This window comes from Poecilia reticulata, linkage group LG23, assembly GCF_000633615.1.
Source record: "Poecilia reticulata strain Guanapo linkage group LG23, Guppy_female_1.0+MT, whole genome shotgun sequence".
Taxonomy (NCBI): domain Eukaryota; kingdom Metazoa; phylum Chordata; class Actinopteri; order Cyprinodontiformes; family Poeciliidae; genus Poecilia; species Poecilia reticulata.
Genome location: NC_024353.1, coordinates 2807202 through 2829437, shown reverse-complemented (window position 1 = coordinate 2829437; position 22236 = coordinate 2807202). Strand labels below are relative to the sequence as shown.

General features: G+C 37.7%; 1 protein-coding gene across 2 annotated transcripts; it reads right to left on the bottom strand.

Annotated features, from left to right (window-relative positions):
• Positions 1-824: 824 nt before the first annotated feature.
• On the bottom strand, positions 825-21492 carry pacsin2 (protein kinase C and casein kinase substrate in neurons 2). 2 transcript variants are annotated; one of them, XM_008400544.1, is made up of 11 exons: positions 21336-21492; positions 12373-12449; positions 11941-12097; positions 11442-11677; positions 9886-10041; positions 9618-9793; positions 9408-9528; positions 7244-7374; positions 4071-4205; positions 2936-3117; positions 825-2152 (listed from the first exon to the last, which is right to left on the bottom strand). In XM_008400544.1, exons 2-11 carry the CDS (start codon positions 12427-12429, stop codon positions 2040-2042), a joined length of 1464 nt encoding a protein of 487 aa, XP_008398766.1. In that variant the 5' UTR covers positions 12430-12449; positions 21336-21492; the 3' UTR covers positions 825-2039. The 2 variants fall into 2 exon arrangements, with proteins under 2 accessions (XP_008398766.1, XP_008398767.1); XM_008400545.1 differs by lacking the exon at positions 4071-4205 and having other exon boundaries at positions 21336-21491.
• Between the last annotated feature and the right edge of the window lie 744 nt (positions 21493-22236).

Below are 22236 nucleotides of genomic sequence, written 5' to 3'. Positions count from 1 at the left end.
ATAAAAATGAAATAATCCCATTATAAAATATTGATAATTTTGATGTAGCTACCTGATAATTGAGTTTGATAAGAATGTCATCATCTTGACTTAACTGCCACGTAATTTATATAATTATGACCTACCTCAAAATAAAGTTTTACTTAATTACTTCAGATCTTAATATAAAATCCTCATAATTCTGACTTGGCATCCAAATAATTATAGACAATAAAATTTCATGAGAATTTTCACTCATCTAATAGTATCCTACAATTAATTAGAATCCTTTATATGATAGCTTCACAAAAATGATTATAGGCATGAATTGGCTTAAATAAAAGTTGAGCTAATCACAAAACTGACAACAAAATGCACATGGTTTAATATAAACTGGCACTAAGTAAAAGAAAAAAGCAAAACAGACCCATAAAATTAATGCAATAAGTGTTAAAAATTACAATATGATCATAGAACTAAAATTACTTTAAGCCACAATGTAAATTGTATTAAATGACACATTTAGTGATTTTTTTTAGATTACATAAATCAAACTGAAAAATATCTACAAGGTCTATCAGATGAAATATGGCGTAAGCAGTCCCATTTTTATATTAAAAGGCAAATCTTTTGCTGAATAAATCTATTTATTATGTTGTGATACAACATTTACAAATGTGCAAGTACAGCTGTTACTGCCGACCGACAGCAGCCCACCCTGAAAACATGACAAAACAGTTTTAAAGACAAAAAAAAGGTAACTACCTCAACGTTAGATATATAAACTATGAACAGGATGGAGTCCATTTCTGAAGAGGGGAGGAAAAAAAAAATCCAAATGTGCATTAAGGTTGTTAAAAATATGAGCTTTTATGTCAAAGGTTTTAGGATGAAACTAGAAATTATGCATGTTGTACAAGAATGTAAATCGCTCTGTGAAGGAAAAACAAAAATATTTACAGCAATAACAAAGTAACGGCCTCAAGAAATACTCAAAAACAATCATTTGATGTACAAAAGTATTTTAAATTACAGCATTCTAGCAAGAGTAGAACAAGAGCACTTGTGGGATTATAAATTATTCTACTTCCAAACATGTCATTTCTTCAATATGCCTAATCCATGTGCAATACGCTTAATCCCAGCATTTATTTAAACACGTTTGCCACACATTGCTTGGATGCATTTTTATTGCTAAAACAAGCACTAAAATTTTTTATTTTTTTTCCAATCGCAGGAGAATTAGCTTTTAGTAAGTGAACTGAAACATGCAGATTCAAGTGAGAGAAACATTCAGTGTTGCATGAATAATAAACAATATAATTATGCAATCTGTGTGTGTGTGTCGGCAGGAAAAAAAAAATAAAAAAAATCAGTGGTTGCATACGTCTAGCATCTGTAAAATATGTGAAAAATACAATCACTGAATATACATTCATCTGCACTAACCTGAAACCTTAAGAGAAAAACGGAGAAGAAAGTTTGAGGCTCGACAGCTCAAAAAAATTATTCCTCAAGATAAATGAAAGAGCAAATTTAAAAGGGTAATACATGGAGGTCAATATTATGCAAACAAATGTTCTACATATCAATGGACTGGAGTCCATTAGCAAGAATAACTAAAAAGTCTCCCTCAATGAATTAAAAAAAAGGGCTTAAATATTAAGGCTGCATTTGACGTCACAAGGCAGGTTGTCATCCCAGTGTTTTGTTTTAAACAATATATATATATATATATATATTTACACATTTATTAACACAAACATTTCATTGAATCTCACCTAACATCTGAATAGCTTGTCTGTAACAGCATTAATGTGATTTTATGTAACATCGTAGACTGACAGCAGCTGTTCCCCCCCTGATCTTCCTGGTAACATGTGCTCTGCTTCCTTCTCCCGCTCTTTTGTTCACACCAAAGCCAATCTGTAGGAAGCAACAGTGGTCCTCATACAACACGCTTATTTAATCATTTACTAAGGAGGAAGAGAAACATCAAGCCGATTCTGCCTGAACGCTTCTTCTTCTTTCTTCACATTTGTTGCGTCGGGCGAAGCTTTTCACTGGATGTCTTCGACGTAATTGGCAGGATAGAGGCCGATTTGTCCGTCCTTGAGTCGGCCTTTGCACCAGCCTTGATCGTCCTCTGCTCCGATTTTTGTAAATTCTTCACCTGCAGAAGGTTAAAAGGGAACGAATAAAGGGCGAGGAAGATGGCTGGCTGCTAAAATGTGTCACAGGTCTACGTTCTATTACTAACTCGCCACAATATCATTAAAGACTGGATGATAACCCAAGTTTTTGTTGGGGAAAAACAAAAACAGCTAGATAATTGCAGCATGTCTCTGCTCCTAAAATATCTAATGACTGCTTGAGGCAGGATGGCTAGAAATATTAGAAGATGTCAGAAGGAGATAATATTTAAAAAAAATATTAATCAGAATCTGCTATATTTGGTATCAGGATGTCCGGGCTTAACAAAAGCACCAGACTTAGGGCTGCACAGAAAATTGCAATGAGGACATGAATTATGATTAACTCACATTTTCTTTGAACATAATGTCCCTCACTACTCTTGAGTTTTAGCGTCTTGGCAACTAGAGATATCCATTAAAAGTCTGTTCAGAAAAAAAGTTACATTTATTGAAGCTACTAAGCAATTAAGAAGGGGGGAATAATTGGTACAAAGTCGACTATAAATAGCTAAAAAGTTACGATTTTAAGGTCAAATGTGCAGATTCTTCTTCAACCAGTTGTTGAATAGATGCAGATTTGATACAGTGTACCGTTTAAAATAGGAACTGCAGTAAAACATCAAAGGAACGAGATAACTATTTTAGGATAGCATTTATCACTAAATCTACTCAAAAGTTGGATTTGTCTTTTACAGCAGAGTTAGATTATAATACTGAAAAAGATTTTTGCCACAGGTTTTTATGTTATTTACGCTGCAAACCTGCTTTGAAGCTCAGCTCGTCCTGCTCTTGTCCTTCGTAATCGTAGAGGGCTTTAACGGGAACAGAAATGACCGGGGACACGGGTTCTTCCTCAAACGGATTGCCGTCGCCGTTGGTGGAGAAAGGGTTTCCGGCTGTGTCCTCGTCTGACCAGTCTGGGGTCTTCTCTGTGCTGTTGGTGCTGGACAGACAGGCAAAACATCCCCACGTTAAAAAAATAAATAAATAAATAACCTGCCGTGTTGTTTTTGGTAAAGGTTCAGCATGCCAGGCTCAAGAGTTCAAAAGTTAGAAGTAAGACGAGTACACCAGCAGGAACAAACCACACAAAAGCCCAAAGTGCAGGTGAATAACACGATGAAAACATTTGGTTTCAGTCACATCCAGTGTAAAAATTTGGCTTATTTGTGGCAGCGGCTCAACTTAAATGAACATAATTTCTTTCATGGAGATGAAGTGCTGGCAAGGTTGATGAAAAGTAAGCTAAAAAAAAATAAAATAAAATAAAACGTGGCAACATAAACGTAGCAGGTTCGTGAAACAAAAGAAACAATAAACAAACGCCAAGCAAGACAAATCACCACTGCAAACGCATGATTGGCGTTTTAACGTTGACGGCCAGCAGAGGGAGCCACCTAAACAGAAAGAACTGGGTTCTGATAGCTGGAAAACCAGAAAAGCAACACAAGGGGGTTACAGTCAGACCGGTATGGAGTTAGAAACAACTTTTACATTGATATTTTTGACTTGATGCCAATTGGAAATGAACTGAATTAAGTAATCAGTCTCTAAACCTGTGAATACATGTGGCAGAAATCAGATCTGACTGTAACACCAAGACATTTCCCACAGCAGAAACGAGCGCCTCCATGTGATTCTCGGCATTTAACGCTCTGCAAAAACGTGAAACTGTTAGGCGTGAAGGACAGACACACACTGACTGTGTGCAGTGCTGTTCAGAGACCATGCAGAGCAACACAACAACCTGAACCCTGAGGGAAGGATAAAAAAAAGAAAAGGGAGAAGAAGAGATGCACAACGTGGCACAACGACAATCTAAGGAGTAAAAGATGGAAAAGGAAGAGGAACAAAAGAGGCTGCGGGTTGGCGGAGGGTTTCCTCCTTTTCACCAACGTTTTTATTTCGTCTTTATTCACAGAGACGTGGTTGACGGTGGTCTGCTCCTCCTCAGCCATCTCCTCCTGCTCCTCCTCATCATCTTCAAACGGGTTTGTGCCCACCGGTTCTGTTTTAGTAGCCACATTCAGGCTGATAACATGGAGCACAGTTAGAAATGGATTAACACACACACACACACACGCACACGCACACACACACACATATATGTATTTGGACAAAGGCAGAATTATTGAATAATAATTCTGCGTGAAAAGGTTGATAAGACACTTTTCACTGGGTTGGGGTGAATAATTGCATTAGTTTGATGATGTTGGATGTCACATTTGTTAAACCAGCTGTGTCTAAATTTCAACTAAATGAATAGAAATGTTGAGTTTGAACATAACAAATTTCCTATCAGGTATAAACTGGGTTTATACCTGAAAACAAACTGATTTAAATTCACAACCAATTATGGCAGACGATTATTGATGGCTGCAAAAAGCCTTTAGTTGAAATTCAACTTCCTAAACATTAAAATGTATGCAATATATTTTAAGGGTTTAATTTTAAATACAAGTATTCAAGGCTTTTTAAGGACACTGACACCTTGTTTTTTTTTTTTGATCCAGTTAACGCTGAATAAAAGTAGTTTAAATGAAAAGCAGAAAGGTCAAAATGTATTGTATTCAACAACGAGTGTGTGACGTTCTGACACGCTGGAGCATGATGCAAATCCATCATCTAAACCCACGCTGAAGAAATGGATCCATGCAAATACTTCGTCACACGCACAAAAAGCGTTCAACCAATAAGTGGAGAAGAAAAGGTTATTTTCTACGCTGAAATGTTTTACTGAATGCTGAGCCGTTTCTGACTGGAGTCCCTCATTTTTGATCAAGTGTCTTCAGTAACAGTTTAACCCTGAAGTTATTTTAGCGAACTTGAACGACAAAACAACCAGAAAAACGAAGGCACCCAGCTCAAGTCAAATCGGCAAACAGCATTAGACCCGTCATTAGAACTCATTTTGCTGGACATTTAACTGTCCCAGAGATTACTGCGATAAATGAGACCATTTCCAACTAACAGTGATAAATGCAAGTACACTTAAAGAACATTTAACACTGGAGCTGGAAAAAATGCATAAAAAAGAACAAAACAAATAAAAAACAACAATTAAAATAGATTATGAAGTCTCTGTAACCAAAACTGAATTTAAAAAACCAATAATCATTCAGGCTGCACAGGAAAAACAGGCAAAAGTGGGCATTTGAATGTCAATTGTTTGGAGCGTTTCTCAAAATGGCGGCTTTTCAATTACGTTAAGCAACTGTTGTCCAAATGATTAATTGATTTATTGCCTTTTGTGACAGATATGATAACAGCACTAAATTAGTCAGGCTTGGTACATCAGACCCAGTTATCCATTAACAGATTATGTTTAATAGATAATCAATGAGACTGTACTTGAGCAACTTTTAATAAAGACGACAAAAACGTAAAAAGTGTACATTTCTGCATCAAAGCACAAAACGCATCTTCAACTTTCCCCACAGGAAACACCAGGTTTCTGCTTTCTGTTGACTGAACTACTGGGCCGTGCAATGCTGGCGGCAATCAGTTTGTTCTTGTGAAGCGCAAAAAAAAGTAACCGCCTCTGTTTACACGGTCATGCCAGGCGGCTTGAGCCGAGGCTGCGGCGTTATTACAGCAAACACGGTGAGCTGGAATTTGGCACAAAGTAACTTCAGAGAGTTTTAGCCGACAAACGAGATCTTTGAATTACAAATTAAGAAGAGAGTCTTTCTTTTCTTTTTCTTTTTTTTTTTTACTGGGCTGAAATCCCTTAGGGTTCATTGTGTGGCGACACTACTGATCCATAAACGAGATGGGAAACACTAACAATGGTGGGAAGAGGGTCAGGCAATCAGTAAAATGAAAGATCAAAGGTCAAATGCTTTAAATTACTGGAATTCCCTTTGTTGACTCCCTACACACTCCTGTCCTGCACCACTCGAATTTCTCATCACTCACTACAACCTGAAGATGCGTCGATAAAAAAAAAAAATAGAAAAAAAAAAAAAACAGAAGGAGGAACGTTTGGCAGAAACAGACATGAAAGGTTTTATCAAATGGAACGCATCTGTTCGAAATTGAGAGAATGGTGTGATTTATTATCATCTTTTCCCTGACACAGTTAGATCTCCAGCAAATTCCTCTACAAGGACAAAGACAGCTTTATCTAATGGGGTCAGACGGATTCAATCACGTCATTAAAAAGTGGCTTTAAATCTTCACAGGAATCAAATATCAATGTTTATATTTATGTTTATCAGCATTTATGTGAAAGCTCAACATTTTTCCAGGCTCAAATTTCACACTTAGTTTTTTTTTTTTTTTTTTTTAACATGAAGTGAAAAAAGTTCAATGAATTTATAGCAGATATGTTTAAAACAGAGAAGAATAGATTCCTTTGGGACGATTAAGACTAAAAGAGTGAAACCTGTCCTTTTATTTAGCTCATATTTTATTAGCTTGTTTAATTGAGTCAAATCTTTTACTTATTTGCATCGTCAGTGTTTTAAATTTTTGGATCTCAATGAGAGGACCTGTATACATAAAGGTCAGTTTAAAAAAAACAAATGGATGGACGAAAATATAAAAGGAAATATGGACAAAAAAAATATGTAGATGAAAAGATGGAGAAAAGAAGGGAATGATGGATGAAGGGAGAAGCGTAGATGGACAAACGGATGGATAAGAGACGAGTGGATATAACTATTAGATGAAGGAAAGGGAGTGTCTGGAAACACAAATCTCTTTCCATCCTCCGTTTCTTCCATTGCAGAACCTAATCCAGACCTTAAATAGTTTGATTCCAGATTTTTTCCAGACTGCTTTAAGCTGTTCCACCAAAAGCCATTAAACCTTTTAACTCCCCTGAACTTTATTTATTTACTCACTTATTGCTCCTGAACGCCTCTGTGCGAGTGAGAAATATTTCCACATTAGTTTTGGCAGAGCTACAACCAACTTCTAATCCCGGTGGGGGGGGGAGCGGCTTTTCCTGAACACCAACAAAATGCTCGCCGTTGCTACGGGAACGGCCAGTTAATGAAACATCATGCTGGCCGTGTTTTGGAGGAGTGGGCATTTCAGTAGAAGAAAACGAAGTTGATGCGTACCTGCTGCTGCTCTTGGCAGGTTGGACCGGCTGGTCCGACCCGGTCTGACTGATGGCCGTCAGGGTCACGCCCTCTGATGGCTTCTTCTTCTCTCGCCTGCTGAGGGTTCGGTTCAGGTCTACGGACCAGTCCTGGTGGACACGAAGCAAACATTAAAGTCAGAATGTTTGACCTTTTTTAATCCAAAAACATGCAGCAGCAGCATAAGACGAGAGAGAGAGAACGTCTTGCACTCACACATACGCAGCATGTGGATCATTTTCCAGTCTAAGATAAGTAAAAATGTATCCAAGACACACTTAGGAGCTTAAAGCTGTGCATGCATATGTGTGTGTGCACAAAAGGCAGATAAAATCACATATTTGATCAAAAGCTGTTTCCATCACCTGCTGAAAGGAGGAACACTGAAACATTTGCCCACAACCAAAGGCTAAGCAGGAAACGTGAAGCAACAAAGTGGAGGCCCTAAAATTCATCTACAAAACGTGTTTTGTAAATGAATATTTCTTCTAATGGACCGCAACAACAATAAAGAACATTTCCTTTAGTCCGCATTACAATAAAATCAGTTGTCGTAGCATGGCAACCCCACAAGTAAAATACATAAATATGTGTAGAAAAGTGAGACTTTTTAACTACTTTACAACTAAATAAGTATTTTGGTGACGCAGCTGGTGGGAGGAATAAGAGTGCCAACAATCTGACGCATCAGAGTAACAGTGTTTCTCAAATCCCAGAGCAAGAATCCAGTGATAAGTGAATGACCAAAATGCTCCGTTTACTGAACCACATTCGCCAAGTGTCTTCCAAATAAAATGGACAGCTGAGAAGGTAACAGTCAGAAGCTTTGGACCAGTTTTTATTTATTCATTTATGCATTTACTTGTTATATTGTTTGTGTAATATTGTGGATTTTTCTTTGTCATCAGTTTTTGTTTTTCTGTTAATGTTCAATGTCTTTGTATCCTTTGGTATAAATTTATTTGAAAAACTTGCCAGAGCAGAACTTATAATGTCCCACTGAATGCAACCAGAATTTGGTTTTAATTTTTCTATTTTTAATTTACTCCAGAATGACTTTAAATTAACGGGTATGGTGCCGGTTTGTTAGGTTTACAAACTACTGCTCAATCATTTTCCTAACTTCTTCCTCACCAGCCAAAGTTTAAGCCATTTTTAGTCATTTAAATCTCTACCTCATGAAATTCTTAAATGTTGTGCGTTCAATCATTTTCAGGTGTTTCGTCTGTTTTGTTCTTTTACTCTTTCCTGCATATTTTTGAGGTAAAAAAAACCCTGAAAACAATGGGAAAGTAAAGTTTGTAAAAAAAATAAGTTGAAAACATGCCTTTTAACTGTCAAATCAGTGTTGTGTGTCATGCAGTAGATTTATATTTGTACCGCCGTTTCATTCAGGATGAAATACAAATAGAGGGACATCAAAACACACACACTAATGGACAGAGGTGTAAGACTGTTAGCGGGAATATAGAAATCCCCCCCATGGCTGCTGTGACAGAATAGCCTTTCCGTGCAGAACTCACTACGATGGACCGTCTCTTAAAGGAGCGAGGCTTTGACCAGTCCAAATTCTGTCGAACATGAGGAAAGGGAGGCAAGTTTGGTTAGGATTACTGGAGCACAGTCCAAACCTGTAAGGTTGAATGAGAGAATCAAAACACCTGCAGCCTTCCTGAACACAGAGATGCTGTTCTTCATTCACATCCTGTCTAAAAAAGTCTACGGTGAACATAGAAAGAAGGAAAAAGTGCAGGAAGGCCTCTCACATCAACAGAACTCAACAGAAACATGCCAATGCATGCAGAGGCAGTTTTTTTTTCTATTGTTGTCTTTCTCCCATTTCCCAACAAGAAAAGCGACACCATTCTAACCCCTCCAACATGCCTCAGAGATGAAACAATAACAAAAGGCTGCAGTCATGCAGAGGATAGATACATTTACAAGGCAAACAGCTGCAGTTAGAGGTTATTTATCACCATCTGAGCATTAGCTTTTCTGTTCATTAGCGTAAATACAAATATGTTTATATTCATTACAAAAAAAACATTATAAAGCCAATGTGCATCTTTTTTACTTGTAAATCTATATAAACAATCCTCTTTTCAAACACCTCGTTGTGTAAATTTGTGCTGCGTTCAAGTACCTCAAACTGCGGCCAGTTCATGGGCATGCCCGGGCCGTGATTGGATCGGAACCATTTCAAGTCATCCTCAGCATCAGTAGCAGAGATCGTGTCTTCAAGCGTCTGGTAAACCGTCTGGAATCTATGTGGACAGAACAGTAAAATAAATTACTCAGTCTTCATTTAACTCCAAGCCACATCCTTTTGATTAACGTTGTGCTCCCATCGGACCTGGAGTTTGTAGAAAGGTCCAAGTGCTTCTTAACCTCCAGCAGAAGCTCTTTAAAGAAGCGAATCCGTTTGTCTTCAAATTGCTGCGACTGCTCAAACACCTGCTCCATGTTTTCCATGTACTGAGGGGTCAACTTTTCGAGCTCCTCCAGGGATTTCTCATAGCGCTCTTTGGTCTGGAAACAACGCAAAGGCAAACAGGAACCACATATTTTCAATCTGAAAACCCCAGAAAGGGATCAGGTACTGTACATGTAGCCGGTCGTACCTTCTGGACCTCCTGCTGACATTTCTCCACTTTTTCCTGCAGTTTCTTCTGAGTATCTGGATTGTTGTTGCTCTCCAGCTTGCTGTTGGTTTCCCTGCTGGCTGCCAGTTTCTCTTCTTTGCAAGCCGAGTGGTAAGATTTCTTCATTGTCTCCACCTGCAGGATTTAGAATCAACAACGTAAAATACATTAAAAAAAACAAAAAAAACATTTAAAAAAAAACCACAAGTCCCAAAGCAAAGCTGACAGTAAAATCCGACATTCATGGAATAAAAGATTTGATTCCCTAAGCAGATAATTAGCAATTCACAATTAACTTTTATAAATTTCGAAGCAATCTTTGCATGTTTGAGGACTTTCATTTCAAAACTGCATACTTTACGCTTCACTTCAAATTTATGTTCAAAATTTTAAATATGAAACCTCCCAAGTAAATTAATGGACAAAGAGCAGAAAAAATTAATATAGAGAATTAATAAAAGGATGGATAAGGAATGGATGGACATACTGATGGATGGATGAGAGGACAGATGGATAACGGAAGGACAGATGAATAAATGAACTAAAAAATGTTATAAAATGGGACAGGCAAACATAAGGAGGAATACATAAAGGGATGGATGAAAGGAAGAATAAATGGAGAATAAATAAATGGATAGATGCAGATTGACCAGATGAATGGATGGACAAAATGCTAATACATGGTGGATATTAATGGATGAACAAATAGATGGATGCACAGACCAGATGGATGGGATGAATGGGCATTATTAATAAAACTATTACTCATTTCTTCCAGGTGCAGCTGAAATCAAATGAGTAAAACAAACGTGCTCGCTCAGTTTCCTATGATTCATTTATGACGAGAGGAATTTATGGCTAATATACGACGGGTCGAGGGAAGTATCTGGAAGAATTTCAGGAATGAGCCGCAGAATGCAACGCGTGACCTGAGCCTCAGTCAGAGCAGCTGCTTCGATGAGCGACGTGCTAAAACAGGAAGTCATGCTACTTGAGTGGGAGCCCTTGTTCCTCTGTTAGCTAGCTGGATTTCTTCTATGTGCCATGATCACTTTAGTCAACATGACTACCAAACTGCTTGTGGTCGCTGACGAGACCAGAATACCATCACAGTCAGGAAGTGAGGGCAAAGAGCATCAAGTTGCAGACTCGTCAGTGGCTCGTTGGATTTTGTGCTTACTAACACATTTGTCGAAACAAAGGAAAGTAGAAAACATTGCTAAATGAGCAGCAGAGCATCAGAGCCCCTCACTGTTTCCTTCCTTTATTCTGACTCAAACACACACAGGGCAGCATGTTGGAGGCGAACACCCGGCGATAAAGTGAAGGGTTGCTCTGCTTCCTGGCTGCTGCTTTTGTTTAATAAGATTGTTGCCACGGTGAGAGGAGATAAGCAACGGTGAGTCAGGAAAACGCAGTCATGAGAAGTGAAGGGTGAAATGCTCCTTTAGCTTGTCGCTGTTCATATTTTAGCAAAAAAAAAAAAAAAAAGTGAAAATCACTTTGAGCTCGTTACATCAGAGGTGTGAACTCGCCTCTTTCAGTTTCTTGGCCCAGGGTTTCTGAGCCTTGCGGAAGCCGTCGTCCGTCTCTTTTGTTTCTTTGTAGCCGCCGATCATCTGCTTATGATACGAGTCCTTCTGCCAGTTCTTCAGCTTCTCGTAGTCTTCGCTCATCAACGCCGCCTTCACCTCCAGGTGGAGGTCGCTGACCTTCTCGGCCTCGGTGCAGAGGGCGGCCCACGCTCGCTCCAACGTACCGTACTGAGGGCCTGCACACGAAAATGATTTAGACTGACTGCGAAAACATTCATGCACCGTAAACTTTCCCTCCGTTTTGTCACACTGCAAACTCTTTACAAGTTCTCTGCAGCTAAATCTGCTCCATAAGTTAGATCGCATCCATCACTGCAATCCGTTTTATTACCGATGCCTCTTTTGTCATCAATACTCACTTGTTAACCGCAATAGCTATCAATAAATTTGAAAATGTACATTTCAGCAGCAACAAGCATTCGTTCTCCTGTATTCTCACCCTTCTCTATGAGTTGCCGCCAGCGCTTTCCCCATTCTGTGAGCTGCAGCGCGTACGCCTTCTCAATGCGAGCGCGTTCGTGAATGCAGTTCATGAGGTCGCTGCACAGCCGATTGCCGTCATCGACCCGCTTCACCGTGCGTTTGTAGTTTCCAACCTCGGGTAAAAAAAAAAAAACACAGATGAAAGGTTTACTACATGTTATAAATCAGGATCTGTCTGAGAAGAACTGAACTTCTCCTTTAAAATTTGTCCTCTGAAAGATGATTATGATTCATTCCCAAACGTGGCAACGAAAAGGCAAACAACAATCTAGTAGCTTTTTGTTTTTTTGTCTTCAACTTATCTCAAAACGTATATGTAAATGTGTGTTGCAGAAACGTGACAAATAAAAGGATTTTGTACTTGAAGAATAGATTGTAAAAGCCTCACCTCCCAGAAGCTGTCACTGGAGACGTCATTCATGGAGTCATCGTAGGCGCCCGACATCGCTGCTGCCCAAGATTACGCTAAAAAAACAACAAAAAAAAACCAAAACGAACATGAACCAAAGTGAAATAAAACAAATCATCTGAAATTCACCCATGGAAAAAAAAAAAAGCTTTGCAAACAGAAAGTGACTAATTCTGTGCCGTCATGGCGGAACTTTGTTTATTAAATCAAAGAAGGACGGAGGTTTCTTTTAGATAAGAATGATCCGTTGCTTGAATTAGAAAGTCAGAGAAGTTTATAAAAAAAAAAAAACAATCCACAATCAGTTCACTTTAAACACTGATTAATGTGTTTGACTGTAAACCTGCCTTCCCACTCAGCATAATTACAAATGCGAAATGTCAAACATAAGAAACAACTTCAGCCATAAGCAACTTTTATCAAACGTTTGACAAAAGTTCGACTTTAATCAGCTTCAGTAATATTTCAGGAAACTGAGCTGCTCAAACTGTAAATAGTAGATAATGCTTCAATGTTTCTCTTTTACAGCAAAAATGTATACAGTTTGGTAATATTTTTTTTTATATTTATGAAATTCATTATTAGCTCCTGGTGTTTTTTCCCCCCCCCCCTCTTTAAAATTTTAATGATTTCAGTGATGCTAAATATTTCTAAATTTGAGAAATATAAAGAATTTCTCAGACTACATCTTTATGGATTAGTTTGGAGATTGATTTAATTAAAATTCCATATTATTTCTAGATTAATTAAAATATTTCTAAACATGACTTAAATATAGGATATAGGTTTAAAAATACTTTTGGTCGTGGTTGAGTCATTTCTACTTATTCTGACATAATTCGGTTTGAATGCAATTTTAAATTTTTATAGATTGATGAAGGTATGAAAACATCTCAAGACTTTAATTTTCACAGGTTTGATTAAAGGTGAAGCCAAACACCTTTTAGATCCTGACTTTGATTTAATCCAAGCCTAATTTTCACTTTTACAAAGACAAACACCAAAAGACAAAGATAAATCTGTGATGTGGTTTGATAATCCCGGCAGCAGGTGGGTGTTTTCACCCACCTGGTTTTATTGATGACGAAGCGAACCCACGGAAGGTTCTGGTGACACACACACACATACAGAGTCTCTGCTCTGGCAGAGATAAACAAAAAGCGACTGTCGAGGACACACAGCAGGCAGCTTCCGTTTCCTTGAGACGGGCGAAACACTCTGGCCTCTGTTTGTCGTCTCCGCATCACGTCCATCATTTCAAACTCCACAGTCTCCTCTCTCTCTCTCTCTCATTCATCCCCTCATTTTGCTCTCCACTTGGTTACTCAGTCATCTCCCCTTCCTACTCAGTCGTCTTCCCTTCCACTTTCTTGTGACTAGATTTTTAGACGGTGGCAACGTCTAAATCCAACAGACTGCAACTGAAAATTTGCATCAGGATTTAAATGATTCCAGGAATTATTGGAGATCTTTTTTTATTTATGTTGTTGTTCCCAATAAAAGAAAGCAAAAGTAGCAGAGGAATTAGACCATGATGAACTAGAGTGTTGATGATCTCTCCATTAATATTTTAAGCTTTTGAACAGATCAATACGTTTTATTTAGAAATAATTAGCAACAGTTCACTCTAAGTGCTGTTGTTCTTCTATATGTAGGCCAAAAAGAATTGCAGCAATAAAAACAAGTAAACAAACGGCATACTTTGCATTCAGGCTCCCTGTGCTGCTAATATATTTTGAGACGTTTGTCGTTTATTGCAGCAGAAAAAGATAAAAGTGGTGGGAAGGTCTTATAGATAGAAAACATGATGTACGTCTGCAATGAACCCAGAGCAGAAACACATTAATAATGTTAAGGACTTGATCATTTAGCATGATTCATATTATCCCAACATTATTATTGCATGATGCAGGTTTTACTACAAATGACTACAAAGTCAGCAAGTACAGTTCAACTTCAGTTTTAAGTTATTTACAGTCCCACAAAAGTAGTGAAATAGCCATGTTGTTGTTTTTTTTATGAGTTCATAAAGTCAAAAACCAAAATATCAAATGATGGGGGAAAATTAATTTAGTTTAGAAATGTAGTCTAAATGTGTTTTTGTTTTCTAAAGACTCCATATTACATCCTGTTTTCATTAATTGGAGTTGTGAGTCGTGCTTAGCTCAGTCAGCTTCCAAAATATGACATTATGACCAAACCAGACAAGAGCAGAAAACAGAAAGTGACCTCATAACAGAGGACGTTAAATTAGAGTAGAAAACATCCCAGTTGGTACAAATAATGAAGGAGTTGTGTATTTAACTAAGAAAACAAAACTATATGAGAAGTATCAAATGGTAAAATGGGATGTTTACAATTCTTGATACATTTCCAATATAAATATACATATACATATCCTAATATAAAGGCATGCCTGCAAAATACATATATATTTTTTTAATTATTCACACATAAAAGGCTAAATTAGCCAACGCCCTTTCTTGTGTTCCTTAACCCGGCGTACAGTATAGTCAATATTATATTATCTAACAAAACTCTCATCTCTAATTCAAATTCCAGTCGAACAAGATCCATTTTGAAGCCAAGTGTGATCACACAGGGTTTCTTTCAGAGGAGTGGGACAGCGAGAGGATGAGTGGTCAGTGGTCCGCACCCTCCAGGGCCGCTCCTGGACAGTGGGCGGCTTTGTGGTTACCACCGACAACGCGAACAATCGTCCTTTTAATGGCGATTGAGTTCACAGTCAGGTTTAAAGTTTACAAATGCTCCAGCCTTTGTGAGCGCAGCAGATGTTATCGGTCACAATTTCAAGAGAATGCCAGACATTCAAATTTACTCAAGCTTCTTGTGAACTATTTGTCGAAATCTAGATCCCTTTTTGTTCTAAAGGAACCAAACCATCACAATGAATGTTCAGCAACATTTCTGAGCCTCTTAGGTAGGGCCGGATTTCGTAGACTAAGGGCCCGGGGCTGAAGCCTGTTTTGGTTTTGGTGCCCAATCGCCTCATCCCTGTACATTATCAAATGAACCATAAAGCTAAGTGGAAATGTTGGTATTTTACAGACAACAATTACTAATCCAAGTAAAGCAACAAAATAAAAAATAAAAATCATTTTCTTTCAATAAAAATGTAAAACTTCAATTAAAACTGCAGGTGTGCGTCTGCGTCTGGTGAATTTTTAGTTAAAACATGTTTGTTTTTCGTTCATAAAATAAAATTACTCGAGTAAAAGTAAAAAGTACAGCGTGGTAAAAACACTCCTAAAAGTTACTAAAGTAAATAGAATTGAGTAAATGCAACTAGTTACTACTCAATTCTGGTCCTACCATATCAAATTCAAACATGTAAAGTTGAAACTATCAAATGAAACTACTACTGAGCTTTTAAAAAGCATTAGTGATTCTCGTCCAAAGGCCATGGAAATGTTTACAGACTGCATGATGTTTGGTTCTTTATAATAAAAAAAAGCAGCAGATTTTGAATCAAAAATCAGGCTTCCTATGTTTTTCTTACAGAATAGTAATTCTAGACATATAGTAAAATCAACACAGAAACTGTTCACCAAGTGCAAAAAATAGCTTTCTTCCCTGGAGACAGTTGCTCATCTTCAAAGGCTGCTGTCCTGCAGCTTTTACATGCATCCCTGTTCCAACACACCTGGACTGGACTTTAACTGGACCGCCCTGATCTGGAGAGGCTTAGCAAACATCCCGCTTTCTGTACAGTTCAAACTTTTGACTTAAAGATCAGAACCTCAACATTTTTTAGTGTGAAATTGTTCTACTTTAGCACAAAAACATTGAATTTGCAGACATCATCAACCTTTCTTCTCTTAAAAGTGTATATAAACTTCATTTAAAAACTTATTGAGAGCATCTGAGGGAAACTTTAAATATCTGGTTACAAATGTAAAATATTCCAGAGCAGAAAATTCCCCTGACAGTCTTTCCAGAATGAAATCCAAGTAAACAAAATTAGAGAAACAATATACACACATCTAAGATTTATTTGCATTATTTAGGTGGTAAAATACAACTGATGTGATTATTAATAAAACTAAGATTTGTCTATCTTTACATCAACATTAAATAGAGCCCAATTGTAATAATATTTAGGAAATTCCTCATTTGTCCTAATGTAATCAACGTTGAATGGAAACAAACGCCTGCACACCCTTGGCTCCGTGTGACACAGGGGGGGACAGTTTTAAATAATTGAACGCAGCCTGACCCATAACTGTAAACAACGCTGTTGACTGAGCGGCGGTCTGAAGTCCACCCAGTCCTCCACTCTGCTGGGAAACTCAACGTTCACCGCATCATATAAGGAGAAGATGAGAAACAACACATTGGAGGCAGAATATAAAGAGTTAAAAAACAATCGCACACTAAAGGTTTTGTCATTTAAACTGATAAAAACAAACAGGATTTGGTCAACGGCGCATGATTACAGGATTTGGAGATTACATAATCAAGAGCAACAATGATATCCACTAAATGCCGATAGGGAAGTGAACTGCTAAGCACACTGGAATCTGGCTGCTGGCAGCAGCCTTAAGATAGATGTGAACAAATGCATTCCTCAAAGCTCCCATGCCTAAACTGAACCTTGGCATGTTATGCAAGCATGCGACCAAAGCTGCAAACACAATCATGCGAGATCCCATTGACTTATTCTGGTTTTATTGAGGGGATATGTTTGAGTAGCGGCAAATGATAAGATTACCAAGAGATGATGACCAAAGTTTACTGCAGATTCTCGCCTCAGCAACAAGCTGCATGTGTGATCAGCTGCGCTACAGCAGCTGCGTTAGCTAAACTTACAGATGGCCAGTCTTCACACAAACAGCCGTCGATTAAATCACAAGTGCGCAGAGGGTTGCCAGGGCAAAAAGAGTGTCACAAATGGAGTTGAAAAGCAGGAAAACGGCAGCAGGTCGTGACTGAACTGATTTGACAGCTGACGGGCCAAGACACGCATGTCTGAAGGCTGTTTACGTTTACTTCACAAAGTTAAAATTTACTGCAACGACAAACACAGAAAAATTAGCGCAGCAGCACATCTACAGCGTTTCATTTTCGAGGTTTTTATGGTTAAATTTTACTTTAGTATAAAACTCTGAGTCTTCTAGGACAAAATGTACCATACAGACGCATTCATGTCCCCTGAACTTTCCCGTCTTAGTACAACTGTTTTTCTAGTATTTTATTATTTAGCAACACAAAGTAGCGCATAATCAAGAAAAAAATTTTTTTTATTAACTGTAAAAGTATTAGGGTTGAAACGGTTAATCAAATTAATCGTGATTAATTGATTATTGAAATAATTGTCAACTAATCGTTAACTGCAATATACAAAAAAAGGGCATTTGGTGACAAAAAACTAAAATGCAGCGCAGTAACTAAACCAAAACTGTAAAAAAAAAAAAAAAAAAGGTATACATTTTGCATGCAACACAAAAACACTCGTCTGTAAATGTGTTTTAGTCAAAACTACTTAAGATTTACTAAAGCAAAGCTACGATATTGCATTTTAGGCAATAAAATGTTTAAATAAAGGAATTTGATTATTTGTTTATGTACATCTTCTAAAGTATTTCTAATATTGTTTCTTGAAAAATGCTTGTGGTTGAATGAAAAATCTGTAGAATGTGCCATTTTTTATTGAATTAATCAACTAATAATTGAACAATTGATTAATATATTTCTAAAATATTTGAAAGTTGCAGCTCTAGTTTGTATTCACCCTCCCTGTGCAAATACCTTCTGTCATCTTCTTGTTTCCATTACAGCTGCAAGTACTTTCAAATAACGCCTTGAACGGTTTTCTTCCACCTTCCAATCACGCTGTACTTCGTGTTGCTCCATCCCATCAAATCCCAACGAGATGCGTTGAAGTTTGCGGTCGGAACGCAACAAATGTGAGGAGAGGAAAGTTTTTCCAACCCTAAATAATTCTCACTGAAGAGAAAAAACACGTTTTCCATTTTGCCTAAAAATAAGAGTGACTACCTTCGCTATGGTTTTAAATGCAGGTAGCCAGATGTATGGTCGAGTTAAACACAAACTACAAGAACAGCTTAAAAAAAAAAAAAGAAAGATTAACAGGTAATTGTGATTATATAACTCCAAAGCTGAGGAGGGGGGTCTAATAATTACAACTTCATTTGAGCAATTAAGCAAAACCTGCTTACATGAGCAGGCAGGAACAGGAAATGTTTTATTTTTAACTCCATCTATGTTGCATAAAAAAGTTGCAATATCTCACAGGAGGGGAGGGCAGCTGAGCTGATCTATCCCTTTTTTATTACAACTTCACAGCAGGAGATTGCTTAAGCTCAACATGCCAATACAAGACAAAAAACAACCTTACTATAACTCATTTTAAAAATCTCATGTGCACATAAACTTGTTCCCTTTCAGTCACCTCTGACCTCCTTCCTTGTGCAAGCTCCACAGCTGCACATGACTGCTGATCTCCTGGGGATGTGGTCCCTTTTTGTTGCCCAAATGTGGACACTTTCCATTATAAACTGACGTACGCTGAGCTTTAAAAGTCCACCAGACTAAATTTGTAGTCAAAAGGCAACATATTTTTGCATCAAAGCCACCAGTCTATCAACAGCAGGTTGAACTCAAAATAACAGGCCGAGCACACACCTACTGAACGCTTCGTGAACGGTGAAAAACAATGGCGTTTGTTCCACATCTTCAGGCACTTTCCACTGACCATGCCAGCAACGTGGACGGGAACATAATGGAGGGAAACGGTGTTATATGAAAGGGAAGGGGAGATCCTTACATCACCGACAGGAACATTTTTTTTTCCCTCTCCCTTGTGGAAACCACTTGACTATTTCCAAATCGTTTCAGGAAAGCGTTGCAAACAGAAAACATCTGCAAAAGGTATTTAATTTTCTTTTCGATGTGTGAAATAAAGCTGTTCGGATCGTAAACTGAGGCTTCAATGCTCACAAATGAGAGGTCTTTGAACTGCTTCATGGGTGTTCCAGTGAATCCACTAATAAAAGATGAATCCCAGTGAAGCAGCACTGCCTCCGTTTTCTAAATTGGAAAACCTTTCTAAGATTAGCTCGATTATTTGGCAGAGGAATCAGTTCACATGGCCTCTAATAGAAAGAGGAACTCCAAATTTTCACTACTGCTTTACCCTAGCAACGTTCCTACAAGAAACACACAAAACCACAGTCATTTTAAACCTCAACGCTGAACACTGAAGGTGTACGATGACTGAAAGCTTCCACTGAATCACCAGGACCCATTAGGTGCTGACTGCCAGCCTCAGGATCAGTACAGTTCCCTGTTTCATGTAACAGAGGATGTCGTAGTAACGAGTAACTTAAGCCTTAAAGGTTTGCTTTAGGATATGAAGCTGTATGCTATACAGGGTTTCCCTCGGTGAATCATAAGCCTGGTGGGCCACCAGGCTTTACTTTTGCCCCCACCAGGCTAAGAACTGCTTATTTATTTAAGTCTTTTTAAAATATTTGGATTTTTTAAGACTTTACAGTTGGTGTCCAGGTATTAATCTTTCAATAACACAGAATTATCAAGTGATATTTTCAAATTTCCTATCAACTTTAAACATTTTCTTAACTCAAAAACATGGCAGGCCGCTGGATGAACGACTGCCCTAGTGCTCAACCACCAGGCTTAGCAAGTTGTCTGAGGGAAACCTTGCAATACGCAACATTGTAACTGTAATATTACGGGGTAGTAATTTAGGAACGTTGTAGATATTTGTCTGTTTCATTGTAAATACGGTAATTTGTTGCATACAATTAAATTTTTTATGTGTGTATTAAGTCGGTGCTTAAAACATGCGTCGTTGTGGCTCTTCACCCAGGGTACCTTTGTCTTAGGGGCGCACCTTTTCTCAGGTAGAGTCAAAAATTGAGTATTTGGGAAATTCTTTTTTTTTTTTTAATGGTATCTTTTAAAAAGAAATACAGAGAAAGTGACTCCTTCCTTTTACTTTAAGATCAAAACTACTGATTAAACCACCATGTTCACAAAACCTTTGTTATATTTGGATACAGGATGCCATTAATGCAAAAGCTGGAACTGTTGATGTTTAATCTTTTTGTGTAATCCTGATGATCATAACCTGATAATCTGATACACACCCATGCCAATTATTTTACGTTGCTTCTTGCCATTATGAAAAATAAATTCAAATAAATAACAAAATTGAAGACGATTAGGAGTCGCAGGCTTGCTGTCACACAATTTATTTTTATGAATGTCACCGGAGTTATACCTGTACAGTGTAAAAGCAAAGACTGAAACCTGTCACCCGGTTGTCAATGCGTAAAACTGACTGAACTAAGTAAGGACCCAGTTTTCAAGAGAAATCTGTGGAGGTAGAATCATTTCTTCTTGAGAACTTGAACCGATTTTGCAAGGTTGTGAGCCTTTAACATGACATGCACCAGGAGGTTATCTTAACTTGCGAAACCTGCCCCGCCCTTTATCACTACAGGCAAAGAAACACTGAGAATCTCTCTAGCAAGATACATGCAGCTGATGAGAAACGGCATAAATGAACCAGCTGTTAACCAGACGTTACTGACCAAGCATTTGGCAAACAACGCCAGAACTATCGTTGCTTATTTCAGTTTACTTTTAATGCTCTGGAAAACTAAATATACTCCAGCACAGGCATTGATAAATGTGATCAAGTTCAAAAGTGTATCTTTTTAATCAACTTCACATATTCCCAGAACATTTGTTACTAGTATTTACAACTAATATTGTTATTTTTATACTTTACTTAGCCAATCGACTTCCCTCTTATTTGGAAGAAAGTCTAAGTTAGCCCCTAGTTAGCTTTAACGTTAGCAAAAGAGCCACAGCCCCAACAGTAAAAAGTTAGTAAAGCAGTTAAAATTCAAAACTCTTCGTGTAAAACTTACCTTGAGTAGGTCTTATCGTTTTTTGTTGTTTTTTTTTTACTCTCCGGGTTTAACTGAAAAGTAGTTCGTTACGGAGGTTCCAGTTAACAAATCTTTTTCCAGCTTCACCGCTCAGCAGCACTATGGCTCAACTGACTCTTTACTGTGAGTTAATTTCAGTTAGCCGGAGTGAGTGATTCTATATCCGGTCAGGCTTTTCAAAATAAAATAACTATCAATAATCTTTTGAATTTATTTCAAACACAAAAGTACTGAAATAAAACCAGCAAAACGGGAGAAGGCAGAGGTGAAAAACTACTTATTTTTTACAATATATAACAACAATTTATAAGAAGGAATCATCATCATTACAGCTCATCTTCCACCACGTATTTTCCCAAACATTTACATTTTTTGTATTGTTTGAGCTGAAAGTCACAACTGGATATTTTGTGACCTGTTATTGCCGAGTAATTAGAGTAATTTTGGTAGGCCAACCATTACATAACCCCATTTTTAAATGCTGATGTCATTTAGTAATGGACAAAAATGGATTTAAAATAATTTGACCTTAAGGGAAGGTATAATTACCCCCTCCACCCAGTTAAATCTCACTTTGCAGGCCAAACCCATGACTCATTACAGTCTCATCTGCTGAATCAATACCCCAGTTAAGCATGAAAGAGGCTGGACACATCATAACAAATCATTGAAAATTAGCACTTCAGAGCTTAGATATTTTCAGCATAGATGTGTTTGACTTTGCCAAATGAGATAATTATAAGTAAAAAGTTAGAATTTTGATATTTGATTATTATATTTGATATAAGTCTATTTTTTTAGCTGGCCTAATCCTTATCTGTAAATTTGCAACATCAAGTTTCTCTCGGATAGTCGTGAAGGGCTTTTATTTTAAAGGCAA